This window comes from Muscardinus avellanarius (genome assembly GCF_963383645.1).
Source record: "Muscardinus avellanarius genome assembly, chromosome: 22".
Taxonomy (NCBI): domain Eukaryota; kingdom Metazoa; phylum Chordata; class Mammalia; order Rodentia; family Gliridae; genus Muscardinus; species Muscardinus avellanarius.
In genome coordinates, this window is record NC_137808.1 from 174,776 (window position 1) to 192,487 (window position 17,712).

The window sequence follows — 17,712 nt, forward strand, 5'->3', positions numbered from 1 at the left end:
CAAACCTGTCATCTTCCTATCTCAGCCCCCCCAAGTGTCAGGATTACAGGGCTTGTGCCTCCACCCCTGGCTCCAGAACATTTTATTGATGTTTTATCAAGGTAGCTATGACCAGAGAAATAAAATCCCTATTTATTACCTCTTTCAGAGAATTAAAAATCTGATCATATAAAGTAAAAGGGTAAGCCGGGCGTGGTGGCACACGCTTGTAATCCCTGCGCTTGGGAGGCGGAGACAGGAGGATCGCGCAGGTTCGAAGCCAGCCTCAGTAGCTTAAGAGACCCTGTTTCCAAATAAAAATATAAAATAGGTCTGAGAGTGTAGCCCGGAGGTAGAAGGGCTTCCAGGAACCCCAGTACCACACACACAAAAAAAAGGGTAGCTGGGCGTGGTGGTGCATGCCTGTAATTCTAGTACTTGGGACGCTGAGACAGGAGGATCGCAGGTTCACAGCCAGCCTCAGCTATTTATGAGGCCCTCCGCAACTTGGTGAGACCCTGTTTCAAAATGTAAGAATAAAATAGGGCCAGAGGTGGAGCTTAGAGGTGGAACGCCCCTGGGTTCCATCTCCAGTGCCGCACACACACGAATAAGGAGGCTGGATGGTGTCGCTCAGTAGTAAAGCACTTGGCCTGCATTTGGGTCATGAAGCCCTGGCTTCCATCCCCAGCTTTGCAAAATAAAATAATTCAAAAGTAAAAGAGACCTCGCGATGGCTTTCATACATAATTTTAACTGAAGCTAGAAACAAAGGCAGGTAGAGGAAACTCCCACTTCCTGGTAAGAAGTCTCCCCCTTATCTCTGGGGGACACGGTTCCCAGTGGATGCCCGAAAAAAAAAAAATCATAATCACACGACACACAGCATATTGCCCTCTATATACATACCTATGATAAAATTTAACTTATAAATTAGTCTCAATAAGATTAATGCTCATTTGGGAAAATATACTGTAGTAAAATTATTTAAAACACAAACTGTTTATTTCTGGAATTTTCCATTTAATATTTTCAGACCACAGCTGACCTCAGGTAACGAACCACAGGAAGTGTAAGCATGGAGGGGGCTGCTGTGCTGGGGGTCTGGCTCGGAGGCCCATCTCTGTATAGTCTGATGGCAAAAAATGTTTCAGCTAGAATTAAGCCCTAAAAAATTTCACAAAAATAACTGTCTCAGCCGGGCGTGGTGGCGCACCCTTGTAATCCCAGCATTCTGGAGGCTGAGACCTAGAGGATCGCGGTTCGCGGACAGCCTCGGCTACTTAGTGAGGCCCTCTGCAACTCAGTGAGACCCGGTTTCAAAATAAACAATAAGAAATAAGGCAGGGGGTGTAGCTCAGAGGTCGAGTGCCCCTGGGTTCCATCCCCAGACCCACAAAAAAAAAAAAAAAAAAAGAACTGTCTTGTCACCTGGTTTGAATCATTAATTATACATTTACTGCAAACCTTTGAAAAGATCCGCAAACTAGGAACAAAACAAAATTTCCCTGAAAATATTTCCTGTAAATAAGTCCTTGACATGGGGCTTTTCCCAAAAGGTCGGTCAGAAATGCCTTTCCGTGGAGCCTAGGACAGGAGCATGGACACGGGGTGTCAGGAAAGGATGTGGTTTTCCTGACTGCGATGAGAGTTAACGAGGAATCTCTCTCCTCACACCCTCTCTGCTTTGTGTAAAACAGTAACAGAAAGCTGTCCTGCAAGGCCTGGCCTGCCAGCTTCATTTCCAGCACTGGGGTGTTGTGGAGGACCTGGGGGAGGGGGAGCCCTCCTTTTGTAAGCCATGGCATAATCAGCCTGGGGAACTCTTCCTTCCCTCCCTGGTCTGCAGGAAGTGACTTGGGACACACAGAACTGGAGGTGTCGGCTCAGCAAAATAAAGTGCTTTCAATGAGAGTAGCTGTTGATTCCTCCTCCCGAGGCTCCCCAGTGAAAGGCAACAGTAGGAAAAAGTGGGGAAAAATTCCTACTAAAAAAAAAAAAAATTCTATTAAAAAGCCCGCATTTCTAAATAGATTTTCCTACCGGTTCCACATCTTCTTCAGGTTAACTAAATTTTACCTCACTGCTGGGTAAGGAAATCGTTCATGACAGGTTGGGAAACACGAAGACAGAAGAGGAGAGGTCCATAAATATTCCGTAAGGATCCACTCGTGAAGGTGTGCGCGAGGAGCCCGGCGGCAGGAAAGCCAAGCCCCACAATGAGTCCAGACACGTATCCACAGTCGCTTCTAGAAAGTTCACATATCAGCCTAAGAGTTCATTCTGAGTCCATGCGCCTGACGACTTGCTATAACACACTGGCATCTTCCATGGCCTTCACCCACCTGTGAGAAGAAGACAGTATTACAGAAATGACCGGCGACCCTCGTAACCCCAGCACTTGGGAGGCTGAGACCGGAGGATCACGGCTCGCGGCCAGCCTCAGCTATGTAGTGAGGCCCTCTGCAACTCAGTGAGACCCTGTTTCAAATAAAGAATGAAAAATAGGGCTGGGGCTGTTTCAGAGGTAGATACTGGGTTCTATCCCCAGTACTGCAAGAAAAGAAAAAAAAGAAAAAATGACAAGGGCCAGGATTGCTGTCAGCCTGAGGTCAAAGAACACACGTTTCGCCGGGCGTGGTGGCGCACGCTTGTAATCCCCGCGCTTGGGAGGCAGAGACAGGAGGATCGCGCAGGTTCGAAGCCAGCCGCGTGCGCTGGCTTAGGAGACCCTGTTTCCAATAAAAAAAAATGTAAAAATAGGTCTGGGAATGTAGCCCGGAGGTAGAAGGGCTTCTAAGAACCCCAGTACCACCAAAAAAAAAAAAAAAAAAAAAAAGAACACACGTTTCATATTAGCAAAAGGCCTAAGTCAGGCATGGTGGTGCATGCCTGTAATCCCAGTATTTGGAGGCTGAGACAGGAGGATCACAGGTTTGCAGACAGCCTCAGCAAGTAGTGAGGCTTTAATCAACCTAGAAGAACCTGATTCAAAATTAAAATAAAATAGGGCTGGGAGTGTAGCTCAGAGGTAGAATGCCCCTGGATTCAACCTCCGATAACACACACATGCAACATACACAAAGCCTGGAACACAGTTTTAACATTTACTGAGTCAGTGCACACCTGTACAAATGAACTGTAACGGTCTAAAAATCCTAGCCACGTGCGGTGGTGCATGCCTGGAGTTTCAGTACTTGCGAGGCTGAGACAGGAGGATAGCAGGTTTGCAGCCAGCCTTAGCAACTTAGCGAGGCCCTCTACCGAGACTCTATTTCCAAATTAAAATAAATAGAGCTGGGCCGGGCGTGGTGGCGCACGCTTGTAATCCCCGCGCTTGGGAGGCGGAGACAGGAGGATGGTGCAGGTTCGAAGCCAGCCTCGCTGGCTTAAGAGACCCTGTTTCCAAATTTTAAATATATAAAAATAGGTCTGGGAGTGTAACCTGGAGATAGAAGGGTTTCCAGGAACCCCAGTACCACCAAACAAAACAAAACAAAACAATAGAGCCGGAGGCATAGCTCAGAGGCAGAAGACCCCTGGGTTCAACCCCCAGTAACCACACACATACACACATTATGGCCAGGAACAATGAGGTGGTCCCGTGGCCCTACGGGACTGATGGGACAGGATGGACAGCACAAAATAAAGGCCAAAGCTCTGGACAATAACTTGTTTCTGAGGGCAGCGAGGAGATACAGCATAATCAATTCCAGTACCTCTGAGCTGAACTGGTATCCTCGGCTTTGAAGCTATAAAATAAGGTTTTCTTGTGGTAAAGGTGAAAAACAGGTCCTACTTCTCTGCTGCCCTTTTCCTTCTCTGGGGCAACGGTGAAGCCCAGCAGAGGTATGCTCTCCACGGCCACCTTGTCCTGGAAAGAGTAAAAGGGGAGACGGGTGTTACACACAGCGCCACACACGGTGGGGAGGCCGGCACGGACCGCAGCCTCCAGCGGCATGAAGAGTGACCCGGACCAGGGCGCAGATGACCCGGGAAAGAAGTGTGCCGTCTGGGACAATGGACCAGGAGCCAGGACTTCTTCACCTTCATTACCTTGTTTACTCTCCACCGCAATCGTTGAAGGTTCCCTTCCCATTCAAAGACCCAACAGAGGCTCAGAGACGGCTCTGCTCCAAGATCCCGCGGCTACGCACACACCAGAACTCGGGCTTAGAGTCACCTCCTCGTACTCTTTACACGGACAAGATTATTCCGTGTCTCCGTTTTCCGGAGTTCCTTCTGATAACATAATGCTGTCTCTATTCCCCCAGACTCATTGATAGTATATCTCAGTAGCAAGCACTCAACATCTGCTGTGAAGTTGCTAGCAATTCAACAAACTATCTCCAGAGATTACAGACAGAATTTTTTATTTTTTGCAGTACTAAGAATGGAACCCAGGGCATTCTACCTCTGAGCTACACCCCCAGCCCTATTTTTTATTCTTTTTATTTTTGAAACAGGGTCTCACTGGATTGCAAAGGGCCTCGCTAAGTAGTAGCTGAGGCTGTCTTTGAACTGTGATCCTCCTGTCTCAGCCTCCCAAATGCTGGGATTACAAGTGTGTGCCACCATGCCCGGCTTAGATCTTAAAAACAAGTAATCGGTGGGAAGAGATTTTATATCAGTGTTCTTATGCTCACCCACTTCATTATGTATCTGAAAATTACATGTACATAATACAGACTTCATAAAAACACATGTAAACAAAGATTATCAAGCACATTAGAATGGTGACATGAGGAGGAAGGAAAGTCGTTTGTGTAAGAAAACTTGGGGCTGGTTGTGGTGGTGCACACCTGGAACCCATTATGGGGAGGCTGAGACAGGAGGATCATAAGTTTGTGACCAGCCTCGGCAGCTTAGGGAGGCCCTCAACAACTGAGACCCTATTTCAAACTAAAAAATAAAATAGAGCTGGGGTTACAGCTCAGATAGAATGCCCCTGGGTTCAATCCCCAGTACCACAGATAAATTAATTAGTGTGTGTGTGTGTGTGTGTGTGTGTGTGTGTGTGTGTGTTTGTGTTGCTGGGGATTGAACCAGGGGCATTCTACCTCCAAGCTATACCCCCAGCCCTATTTTTCATTCTTTGTTTTTGTTTGTTTTTTGTGGTACTGGGGATCAAACCTAGGTGCTTTTCTACCTCCAGGATATACCCCCAGACCTATTTTTTATATTTTATTTGGAAACAGGGTCTCACTAAGTTGCTGAGAGCCTCACTAAGTAGCTGAGGCTGCCTTCGAATCTGTGCGATCCTCCTGTCTCAGCCTCCCAAGTACCAGGGTCACAGGTGTGCGCCACCATGCCGGGCTTATATTTTACTTATTTATAAGAGTTACTAAGGTTATCAGCATTGTGCTACTAAAAGAAATGGACAATCTGGGTGTAGTGGCTCACGCTTGTAATCCCAGTACTTGTGAGGCTGAGACAGGAGGTTCCGGGTTCACGGCCAACCTCAGCTACTTAGACCTTCCACAACTTAGTGAGACCCTGTTTCAAACTGGGCTGGGGGTGTAGCTTGGAGGTAGAATGCCCTTGAGTTCAATCCCTAGCATTACAAAAAAGAAAAAGAAGCCGGGCGTGGTGGCGCACACTTGTCATCCCAGCGCTTGGGAGGCTGAGACAGGAGGATGGCACAGGTTCGAAGCCAGCCTCAGCTACTGAGTGAGGCTCTCAGCAACTTAGTGAGACCCTGTTTCCAAATAAAGTATGAAATAGGTCTGGCAGTGTAGCCTGGAGGCAGAAAAGCCCCTGGGTTCCTCCCAGTACCACAAGAAGGAAGGAAGGAAGGAAGGAAAGAAAGAAAGATAGATGGATGGACGGGAAAAAAAAAAGGAGTAGCTTCCTGAAGGCAGTTGAATTTTGTCCTAAACAAAGTGAGAACACAAAGGAGTGCTCTTTGGTAGCACGCCTGGGTTACTCTAGGTGCTGGGCCTGCGGCATTTAAGTACTATATCGCAGCCGGGTGTGGTAGCCCATGCCTGTAATCCCTATATTTAGGAGGCTGAAAAGTGAGGCCCTTCCCTGTTTCAAAAATAAAAGAAACAAATAAATAAATGGAGACAAGACAGGAAGATCTCAGGTTCTCAGCCAACCTTCAGCTACTTAGTGAGGCCCTCTGCAACTTAGTAAGACCCTGTTTCAAAATAAAGAATAATAAAAAGGGGGGCTGGGGGTGTAGCTGGAAGGTAGAACGCCCCTGGATTCCATCCCCAGTACCGAAAAAAAAAAATAGGGTTGGGGATGTACCTCAGAGGTAAAATACCTTTGGGTTCCATCCCCAGTATTGCAAATAAAATAAAACAGAGTGGAGGGTGTAGCTTGGAGGTATAATACCTTTGGGGTTCTATCCCCAGTACTGCAAATAAAATAAGATAAAATAAAATAAAGTAAAATAAAAAAATAGGGTGGAGGGTGTAGCTCAGAGGCAGAATGCCCCTGGGTTCAACCCTCAGTACCACTGAATTAATTAACTAATTAATTAACTGCTTTGTTGCAGGGGTCCATATTTGGACCTTCTGATCTCCACAGAGAAACCTTGAACGCCTCTGGATTGGGAACCCACATCCTGCAGCACCACTCTCTCAAGACTTGGCAGCGGACGCGCCGGGGCTCAGGCAGGTGACAGGGTGCAGGCGGGCCCCAGCTGGGCACTGGGGGGCCGCATGGGAGAGAGGAGAGAAAGCCGGGAACACCACTACCTCGCTGGCCACGTAGGTGTAGAGCACTTTGCCTTTGATGACGAACCAGAGCTTCTTCCAGGGCCGCCTGCCCCTCTGGCACCGGCTCAGGTAGCCGCTGATGGCGGAGCCCTCTCCGGAGGCGGCCACCTGTCAGGAGGAAACAGAGTGTTCAGGCCGCAGTTCAAGCCGCCAAAAGGCCACAGCAAACCGGTCTGCAATCGGATACGGCCTCAGGATCTCTGGATAGCAAAACAATCTTAGAGTTAGCCAAAACAGTATTTCAGGGTGTGGGGAACAGGATTCCCAGGGCCTCGGAGAACAGGCGCCTAAACTGTGCTGGGGTGCAGCCCTCGCAGGCACTTGGCAGTTTGTAATCCCAGCACACTTGTTATCTTGGGAAGTGGAGACAGGAGGATCGCGCAGGTTCAAAGCCAGCCTCGGGTACTTATTGAGGCTCTCGGCAACTTAGTGAGACCCTGTTTCAAAATAAAGAATAAAAAATAGAATTGGGGGCCAGGCGTGGTGGCGCACACTTGTATTCCCAGCGCTTGGGAGGCTGAGACAGGAGGATGGCACAGGTTCAAAGCCAGCCTCAGCTACTGAGTGAGGCTCTCAGCAACTTAGTGAGACCCTGTTTCCAAAGAAAGAATAAAAAGTAGGACTGGGGATGTAGCTTGGAGATAGAATGCCCCTGGGTTCCATCCCCAGTATAAAACAAAACAAAACAAAAAAAAAAACAACAGAACAAAACAGGGTCTCACTGAGTTGCTGAGGCTGGCCTCAACCTATAATCTCTCTGTCTCAGCCTCTCAAGTACTGGGATGACAGATGCGTGTTGCTGGGGACTAAGCCCAGGGGCATTCTACCCTTGAACTACACCTCCAGCCCTATTTTCTTTTTTATTTGGAAACAGGGTCTCGCTAGGTTGCTGAGAGCCTCACTACTTGCTGAGGCTGGCCTTGAACCTGCGATCCTGCTGTCTTAGCCCCCCCAAGTACTGTGATGACAGGCATGTGTCCCCGTGCCTGGCTCCAGCCCTGCCCTTCCTAAAGGGCAAGGCAGTCCCCAGAAGAGACCAGCCAGGCGGGGACAGGGCTGCCCAGGAGGACCAAACACCTTCCGAGTCCTATCCCCCGCTCACCTCGGTCAGGGCCGAAGGGACTTTCTTCTGCTTCTTGAAGGCGGAGGGGTTGATGCTGTGGAAGACGGAAGACAAGGCACTACCCGAGGAGAACCGGGGTGAGGACAGGGCGAAACTCATGCTCACAGGTCGCTCTGCAGAGGAGAGGAGCGGGTAGGGAGGTGGGGGTCTTTCTCTGGGCCCCCCTCCTCTGGCAGGGGCTGGTTTGTCATCCATCTGAGGACCTCAGCAGGCCCCGGGGTATGCCTCTCTCCTGCCTGGCTCCCCACAGGGCCTCTTAAGGGGCAGCTGGGCTTTTGGAGGTCCTTAGTCTGAACATTTTTCCGGGAGCACCAGCTGACTTTTCATGGAACTGAGGCAGGGAGAGGGCGCCCTGGTGTGACCGAGCTGTCTAGGACCCTAGAGCCACTTTGGGGCAGAGCTTCTTCTCCCTCCAGGCAGACCATAGCTCCTTTCTGGGGAAACCGAGGGCCACAGAGATGCCCCCGGAGATGGGGGGAGAAGCCACCAGGCCCCTTAGGAGAAGGTGAGAGCTGCCAGTTACCTCTCATGGGGCCCGGGATGGCCCCACCCCTCTTCTTCAATTCCCCGAAACAGCCGTCGCAGACCTTGGCCACCTGGTCCTTGAGGTACTTGAGGGGGTACTTGTTACGAGAGCAGTTCCGGCACACGATCTGCAGACCACACGCATGGGTGCCTGTCACTCTCTCGGCATGCGCAGAGAGGACCCACACCTTTTCCCCTGCAAACCCACCCCTTGCTTCCTCCAGGGAGCCCCGAGTTCTGACCATCACAGTGCAGTGAGCCCTGCCTTTTTAGCTCCAATGGTGCCGTGTTTCTGAGTAAGTGTCTCTTTCTTTTTCTGAGGAGGCTGTGCCCTTAACCATGACACAATACTTTCTCCATCAAAGACCATAACCCTGGCCGGGAGTAGCTGCGCACGCTTGTAATCCCCACGCTTGGGAGGCTGAGACAGGAGGATCGCACAGGTTCGAAGCCAGCCTCAGCTACTTAGTAGTAAGGCTCTCAGCAACTTAGTGAGACCCTGTTTCCAAATAAAATAGAAAATAGGTCTGGGAGTATAGCCCGGAGATAGAAAGCCCCTGGGTTCTGCCCCCAGTACCACAAACAAACAAAAAAAACCCCACATAATCCTGCATGCTACCATGTTCTGGGGGGGGGTACTTGGGATTTAACCCAGGGGCATTCTACCTCTGAGCTATACCCTCCCAGCTCTATTTTATATTTTATTTGGGAACAGGGTCTCACTGAGTTGCAGAGAGAGGCTGGCTTTGAACCTGCAATCCTCCTGTCTCAGCCTCCCAAGTACTATGATCACAGGTGTGTACCACCACACCTGGCTTACCATATTCTCTTTATTTTTTATTTTTGTCTCTGTAGTACTGGGGATTTAACTCAGGGGTATTCTATCTCTGTGCTACACCCCAGTCAATTTTTGTTGTTTTTGGTTTTTTGTATTTTTTACTTTTTAGTTTGAAGCAGGGCCTCAACTGAGTTGCTGAGGTAGGCTGCAAACCTGTGATCCTCCTATCTCAGACTCCCAAGTACTGGGATTACAAGTGTGTGCCACCAAACCCCCTTACGATATTTGTTTGTTTGTTTATGTATTTATTTATTGTGGCACTGGAGGTTTTATTTTTTTATGGTACCAGGGATGGAAGCCAGGGGCATTCTACCTCCGAGCTATACCCCCAGCCCTAGTTTTTATTCCTTATTTTGAAACAGGGTCTCACTAAGTTGCAGAGGACCTCACTAAGTAGCCGAGGCTGCCCGCAAACCACGATCCTCCGGTCTCAGCCTCTCAAATGCAGGGATGACAAGCGTGCGCCGCCACGCCCGGCTTACTGTGTTCTTTTCAAAACATGATGGGTAACAGAACAGGCCTGGGATTTGGAGCCAAGGTTTGAGGCTACTGATAAAATGGGAATAAGCGACAGCTGTGCTTCTTCCTCCCTCTCCCTCAGGGTTAGATGTGGAGGGGCCTTGGACTGGGGCTGGGCAGAGGCGCCCCTCAGACTCCCCTGGCGCCACTCACCTTGCCGCAGGCGCGACAGTGATGGCCTCTCAGCATGAGGGAGAAGTCGCAGCCACAGTTCATGCACCTCGTGGCGTCTGTGGCAGGCACCAGTTTGGGGGGCCTCTCCCCAAGGCTCACCCCCTGCCTCTCCCGGATCTGGAGGGAATCGGGCGAGCAATATGGTTGGCAGACGGCAGCAGGGCAGCTCGGCAGCCCTGCCCACGTTCCCGTCTTCCGCAGGTACCAGTGTCTGATGAACCCCTCCTGGGTTTGCAACCACTGTGAGGCGTGGTGGGGGATGCACGGCGAAGCCTGGCTGGGCTTCAGACCCAGTGCCCCAAGGATAGGAGGGAGGCACCCCTTGGTGAGCAGCCCAGTGTGCCTGCCAAGGAGTGCCCATGCTCAGGCTGGCACGGGGCCCCACGCCCCACTCACCTCTACGCTGTGGTGGAACGCGGCCAGCGCCTGGGTCTTGCAATCCTCAGGGATGGCTCTGTTCAAGCAGCTGTACCAATCGTCCCGCTCTGCATAGGAGCTGTGGGCACCGGCAGGTGAGCCTCCCGCCCTCACTGCACCCAAACCCAGGCTCTCACCCCACCACGACAGCACAGAAATCCTCACAACAGCCACCAGGGGGCGCCCTCGCCCTGCCCAGGAAAGCTGAGTGGCTGGAGGGACCATGTAGAGTGGAGGGAGCCAGGGCAGTGGGCAGAAGGGGATGGGCATGGGAGAGAGCCCGATGCCCGTTGCTGAAGGAAATACACAGGCCCGCTGCCCCAGGAGTTTCAGTCTGGGCTAGCGGGAAGGTGCCAGGCTGGGCAGGGGCATCGGCTCCTGGCCAGGGGGTGGTGGGCATCCCTACCTGAAGGCCTTGAAAACCATCTGTCACCTACCTGGGTGACCGCGGAGCAAATAAACCACACGCAGGACCCGGCTGGCAGGTGTGCCAGCCTGTCCTTACCACTCTCAATGGTTACAGCTTTTGCTGATCCGCATCGGGCCAGTTTATAACTGGTCCTCGCGATGCAGGCTCCTGAGCACGTCAAGGGAGGGCCAAGTCATCCCGCCTTCGGCCTGGGGCCTGGCACCACGGTGTGCTCACAAATGCTCAGAGAGCAAACACACCTACCAGAGCCCGCAGGCAGGCTGGTGTGTGTGCATCCACCTAGAGCCACCCCCAGGGGCCGCAAGGACCTTCACTCCCAGACTTATTTTTCATATTTTATTTGGAAATAGGGTCTCGCTAAGTTGCTGAGAGCCTCACTAAGCAGCTGAGGCTGGCTTCGAACCTGTGCGATCCTCCCGTCTCAGCCTCCCAAGCGCTGGGATTACAAGCGTGCGCCACCACGCCCAGCTAAGGATGCTCTTTAAAGCCAGGGCTACAGCTGGCCCTACGCCTGTAATCCCAGGACTTGGGAGGCTGAGAGGGGAGGATCGCAGGTTCGCAGACAGCCTCAGTAACTTAACTCAGTAACTTAACTCAGAACTCAGTGAGACCCTGTTTCAAAATAAAAAATAAAATAGGGCTGAGGGTGCAGTTCGGAGGTAGAGTGCTCCTGGGTTCATCTCCCAGGACCCCCCCGCCTGCACAAAGCCAGCCCAGAACGAAACACTGATGTTTCTTTTCTATTCTTTTCGTCTGTTTCGTGATGCACTTATCTGATTTAAAAAAGGCCCTACTGTGTGCTCTGATCTGAATGTGTAGTTTCTCCCCAAACTTCAAATGTTGAAATCCTTACCCTAAGGTGATGGTGCTGGAGGGCAATTATGTCAAAAGGGTAAGACCCTCATCAATGGATTTGGTGCTTTTTTTAAGGGGGGGTTAGTACTGGAGATTGAACCCAGGGGCATTCTACCTCTAAGCTACTCCCCCAGTCCAATTTGTTTAAAAAAAAAATTTTTTTTTGGTAGTACTGGGGATAGAACCCAGGGGCCTTCTACCTCCGGGCTACACTCCCAGACGCATTTTATATTTTATTTGGAAACACAGTCTCTTAAACCAGCTGAGGCTGGCTTTGAACCTGTACGATCCTCCTGTCTCAGCCTCCCAAGCGCAGGGATTACAAGCGTGCGCCACCACGCCCGGCTGTTTTTAAATTTTGAAACAGGGTCTCATTAAGTTGCAGAGGCTGGTCATAAATCTTCAATCCTCCTGCCTACACCTCCTAAGTATTGGGATTACAAGGGTTAGATTAGTGTCCTTATAAAACATATAAAGTTAGAGAGAGAAAGGACCACCTGTGAGGAAGGGCCCTTAACAGACCCCAAGACTCTAGGCACTTTGATCTTGGACTTCCAGGCCTCCAGACCAGGGATTTGCAAAGTCAGTGATAACAGCCCCGAGGGTTATTGGAGCTCCGCTGGAGTGTAGTACCTTTGGGTATAATTAGGGTCTACAGAATAAGAAGAAGAAGCAGAGGATGTGCCTGGGGGATACTAAGTAATTTTTCTGAAAAGCAGCCAATAAACTTGGGGAATCTATGCTCATGAAAAACAAATATTTATTTATGTATTTATTTTTGTGGCACTGAGGATGGAACCCAGGGGAATTCTACCTCTGAGCTACACCCTCCACCCTATTTTATATTTATTTATTTGTTTGTTTATGGTACTGGGGATGGAACCCAGGGGCATTCTACCTCCGAGCTATGCCCCTGGCCCTATTTTTTAGTCTTTATTTGGAAACAGGGTCTCACTGAGTTGCAAAAGGCCTCGCTAAGTAGCCGAGGCTGGCCACGAACCGCGATCCTCCTGTCTCAGCCTCTCAAAGCCTTTATCATTTTGAAATAAGGTCTTGCTAAGTTGCTGAGGGTCTAACTAAGTTGTCCTGGAACCTGTAATTCTCCTGTTTCAGTCTCACAAGTAACGGGATTACAGGTGTGCACCACAATACCTGGCTAAAGTTTTTGTTTTGCTTGAAGGTTCTCAAAGGGATCTGTTACTATAAAATGGTTAAGCCGGGCGTGATGGCGCACACACACTTGTAATCCCAGCATTTGGGAGGCTGAGACAGGAGGATCGCGGTTCGTGGCCAGCCTCAGCTACTTAGTGAGGCCCTCTGCAACTCAGTGAGACCCTGTTTCAAAATAAAGAATAAAAAAAATAGGGTTGGGGGTGTAGCTCAGAGGTAGAATGCCTCTGGGTTCCATCCTGAGACCCACCAAAAAAAAAAAAAAAAAAAAAAAAAAAAAGGTTAAGACACATGAGAAGACACTGGATCTAAAAGGACATCAGAATAAAAACAACATATCCAGTTATCTGTGGTTCCAAATGTTCGCATCCTTATAATCTTACTGGGGTCCCATAAACCTGCCACCTTCCCACCTCCGTACCCAGCAGAGAGCAGCAGACAGGACTCGGGGGTCTCAATCTTGAGCGCATAGGGTACTTTCTCCATCACAGGGCGGCTGACCTGGAAAACCAAGAGCAGCCCCTTCAGGGAGCGCAGAGCTGGGAGCCCAGACCTGCCGCTTCCATCAGTGGTGGGTGAACCAAGCGGCCTGGTCCTCTCTCAGCCTCGGTGTCCTCTTCTGTACAGGGCAAACCTTTGAGCGATGGCAGAGGCTGCCAGAGGTGCCCGGCCACTGAGCCCGTCATCCTTGGTGCCTCTCCCGCCCCCAGGAAGACTGCAGGTGGCTTCCCACCAGGCTGTAGCACCTCGCGGTGACGCCTCTCGCCACCTGCTCCCCCACTCAAACAGGCCCACAGTGGAGCCCTTGGCTTAAAAGGCAATGAACATCCCTGCTGAGAAAGAGCTCCATCCTTCCCTTCCCCTGTTCCTTAAAGAGATCCTGCAAAGCCTTCCCCAGCGCTGTGTCCTCATCTTTCCTTAGAAAGCACAGCCACCCCTGCTCCATGGTCCCACCTCCCAGCACCCCTCTGACTTCATCCCCAGGAGGTGCCAGAAATAAATCTCCCAAACCCCCAACTCTCCAGGAATCCCCAGAAGTGCCCAAGGGTCCCCAGCTCGAGGTCCAAGTTACACGGAGCTAAGCCACACATGGGTGTCCGCCTTCACGGTAATAGGGCAACAGCCAAGAAGCACAAACAGCCCTGTACCAGTATTGGGAAGAGGCTTCAATACCTATTAATGTACCAGTAGTGGGAAAGAGGTCCAATTTTTAAAATATATCTTTGGTAGTAAAGAAAGCCAGGAGTGTCAGGGAAAAGGGCCTCTTTTTACCTTTCTAAAGAGAGGCAAGGTTCCTCAAGGAGGTGAGGAAATCCCAGATCCCGATAAGCAACTTAACACATCTTGGGAGTGTAACAAAAGGTGTGGGGGTCTGAGCCAGACAGAGCTGCCCCTCCCTGCCTCCGAGGGGCGGATCTGGCTGGGTGGAGACAGTGGAGGTCTGGGCTAGAGACAGGGCAGCACATCTACGTATGAAAGGACTTGCCCACGTGTGGTCCTGCTCCATCTGTTGCATATTGGGTGAATTCATCTGAACCACCCCCCTTCCATTTCTGAATGGCAGGGGGCTTTAACTGTCTTCTGAATTTCTATCTTTTTAATAAACTTCTTTAAATCTTCAGCAAGAGTCTGGGCTAATATGTATTTACCCTTAGCTCAGGACAAGAACCCGCCTTTTTTTTTTTAATCTTTTTATCTTATTGTGGTTTGAGGGAAACTGTGTCCAGGACCCTAACAGGGGTCTCCGGGGACACTTTCCCCAAACCATAACAAGCCCGAGCACCCCCTGATGGGGGAGTGGGTTAGGAGGTAGGACGCAGGCATACCATGGCATGTCATTTCCTTGAGAGGAAGGAAATTCTGACACACGGTACCACAAGGATGAACCTCGAGGACCTAATGGGAGAGCCGGGTGAGGTGGGTGGGGCCTGCCTGTCATCCCAGTCCTTGGGAGGCTGAGGCAGGAGGACCACAGGTTCCCGGCCAGCCTCAGCTGCTTAGTGAGGCCTTCCGCAACTCAGTGAGACCCCGTTTCAAAAATAAAAGGTTAATTGGGAGGTTGAGACAGGAGGATCCGGGTTCACGGACAGCCTCAGCTACTTAGTGAGGCCCTTTGCAACTCAGTGAGACCCTGTTTCAAAATAAAGAATAAAAATATAGGGCTGGGGGTGTAGCTCGGAGGTAGAGTGCCCCTGGGTGCCATCCCCAGTAATGCAAAAATTAATTTTTTTTTTTTTTTTTTTTGGTGGTACTGGGGTTCCTGGAAGCCCGTCTATCTCCGGGCTACACTCCCAGACCTATTTTATTTTTGGAAACAGGGTCTCCTAAACCAGCGCGGCTGGCTTCGAACCTGCGCGATCCTCCTGTCTCTGCCTCCCAAGCGCAGGGATTACAAGCGTGCGCCACCACGCCCGGCCAAAAAATTAATTTTTTTTTAATAAAAGGTTAAGCTGGGTGTGGTGGTGCATGCCTGTGATCCCAAAACTTAGGAGGCTGAGACTGGAGGGTCACAGGTTCAAGGACAGCCTCAGCAAATAGTGAGACTTTTGTCAATGTAATGAGACTCTGTGAGGCCCTCTGCAACTTGGTGAGACCCCATTTTATTTATTTATTTATTTATTTATTTATTTATTTATTTATTTATTTATTTTTGGTGGTACTGGGGTTCCTGGAAGCCCTTCTACCTCCGGGCTACACTCCCACGGGCTACACTCCCAGACCTATTTTTTTAACTTTATGTGGAAACAGGGTCTCTTAAGCCAGCGAGGCTGGCTTCGAACCAGCGCGATCCTCCTGTCTCTGCCTCCCAAGCGCGGGGATTACAAGCGTGCGCCACCACGCCCAGCTAGTGAAACCCCATTTTAAAATAAAGAATTTAAGCTGGGCGTGGTGGCGCGCGCTTGTAATCCCCGCGCTTGGGAGGCAGAGACAGGAGGATCGCGCAGGTTCAAAGCCAGCCGCGCGCGCTGGCTTAGGAGACCCTGTTTCCAAATAAAAATGTAAAAATAGGTCTGGGAGTGTAGCCCGGAGGTAGAAGGACTTCCAGGAACCCCAGTACCACCAAAAATAAATAAATAAAGAAAGAAAGAAAGAAAGAAAGAAAGAAAGAAAGAAAGAAAGAAAGAAAGAATTTAAATAGGGCATTTGGGCGTGGTAGTGCACACTTTTAATCCCAGAATTTGGGAGGCTGAGACAGGAGGATCGGGGTTCACAGCCAGCCTCAGCTACTTAGTGAGGTTTTATGCAACTCAGAGAGACCCGTTTCAAAATAAAGAATAAATTTTTATTCTTTAGGTTTGGGGGTATAGCTCAGAAGTAGAATGCCCCTGGGTTCCATCCCTACTACCAGGAAAAAAAAAATAGGGCTGGGAATATAGCTTAGAGGAAGAATGCTCCTGGGTTGAGTCCCCAGTACCACAAAAAACAAACAAATAAATATGTAAATAAATAAATATAAAATAGGGCTGGGGGTGTAGCTGGGAGGTAGAATGCTCTGGGGTTTGATTCCCAGGACCACAAAAGCAACTAAATAAATAAATATGAAATAGGTTTGGGGGGTGTAGCTCAGAGTTAGAATAACCCTGGGTTCAATTCCCAGTACTACAATAAATAAATAAATAAATAAATAAATTAATTAACATAAAATAAAACAGGCCTGGGATATAGCTTGGGGGTAGAATTCCCCAGGGTTCAATCCCCAGTACCACAGCAAACAAACAATAAATAGATGATAGATGATAGATAGATAGATAGATAGATAGATAAAATAATGCTGGGGGTGGAGCTCAGAGGTAGAATGCCCCTGGGTTCACTTCCATTCACACACCACACACACACACACACACACACACACACACACACACACACACACACACACACACACCACACAGGGGCATTTGACCTCCAAGCTACACCCCCTGCCCTATTTTTTATTCTTTATTTTGAAACCGGGTCTCACTGAATTGCAGAGGGCCTCACTAAGTAGCTGAGGCTGGCCGCGAACCGCGATCCTCCGGTCTCAGCCTCCCGAATGCTGGGATGACGAGCGTGCGCCACCATGCCCGGCTAGGACACAGTTTAAATCTCACCAAACACCTGCTCACTGCCCCCCTTCTCTAAGCTTTTCCTTATACATTTTCCTCCGTGTGGGATGCGCCTCTGTCTCTTTCTTCCCCCTCTGACCGATGTCCCTTCCTCCAGGAAGCCCTCCGGCCCTCCCCTCTCGCAGACAGCCCACAGCATAAACCTGTGGCCGCCCACTATTTAACAGTCATTCCTCCAGGGCCTCCCTTCCCAGGAGCACTGAACCTGGGGTACCCAGCACCAAGCACCTACCTTCATGTTGGCGACCGCCAGTGAGCTCTTCAGCCGATATTTTCTGTCCTTCTGGGGATAAGTGTATAGAAGTACGTCGCTCATCTGGAGAGAAGAAAACCCCGTCAGACACGGCCTGGCCACCCGAGGGCTGTGCCAGCACCTCTGGGTACACAGACACCCGAGGGTCCCCTGAGACCCCCACAGAATGTCAGGCGAAACCATTCCATGCTAAAACGTGAGCCCCTTCCCACAATTCTGCTTCCAGGTAAATGTTCAAGGGGAACATTGATTTGTTTATTTATTCATTCATTCGTTCATTCATTCATTCATTCATTCATTCATTCATTTTGGTGGTACTGGGGTTCCTGGAAGCCCTTCTACCTCCGGGCTACACGCCCAGACCTATTTTTTATATTTTATTTGGAAACAGGGTCTCTTAAGCCAGGGAGGCTGGCTTCGAACCTGCGCGATCCTCCTGTCTCCGCCTCCCAAGCGCGGGGATTACAAGCGTGCACCACCACGCCCGGCCATTTATTTATTTAAAGATTTATTTATTTATTTTTGTGGTACTGGGGATTGAACCCGGGGGCATTCTACCTCTGAGCTACATCTCCAGCCCTATTTTTTAGCCTTTGAT

The 17,712-nt window shown here is 50.0% G+C and overlaps 1 protein-coding gene across 1 annotated transcript in view; it reads right to left on the reverse strand.

Moving 5' to 3' along the window:
- Window positions 1–2,287: 2,287 nt before the first annotated feature.
- Window positions 2,288–17,712, reverse strand: part of FGD5 (FYVE, RhoGEF and PH domain containing 5) — a gene marked incomplete at its 3' end in the record, with an annotated part of 144,002 nt that continues 128,577 nt past the window's right edge. The window contains exons 13-21 of the mRNA XM_080718145.1: window positions 17,094–17,177; window positions 13,180–13,259; window positions 10,283–10,382; window positions 9,866–10,003; window positions 8,354–8,483; window positions 7,810–7,943; window positions 6,687–6,815; window positions 3,699–3,853; window positions 2,288–2,324 (exon numbers count right to left, since the gene is read on the reverse strand). Of these exons, the coding sequence (XP_080574271.1) occupies window positions 2,288–2,324; window positions 3,699–3,853; window positions 6,687–6,815; window positions 7,810–7,943; window positions 8,354–8,483; window positions 9,866–10,003; window positions 10,283–10,382; window positions 13,180–13,259; window positions 17,094–17,177 (987 nt within the window). The remainder of the gene's footprint in view (window positions 2,325–3,698; window positions 3,854–6,686; window positions 6,816–7,809; window positions 7,944–8,353; window positions 8,484–9,865; window positions 10,004–10,282; window positions 10,383–13,179; window positions 13,260–17,093; window positions 17,178–17,712) is intronic.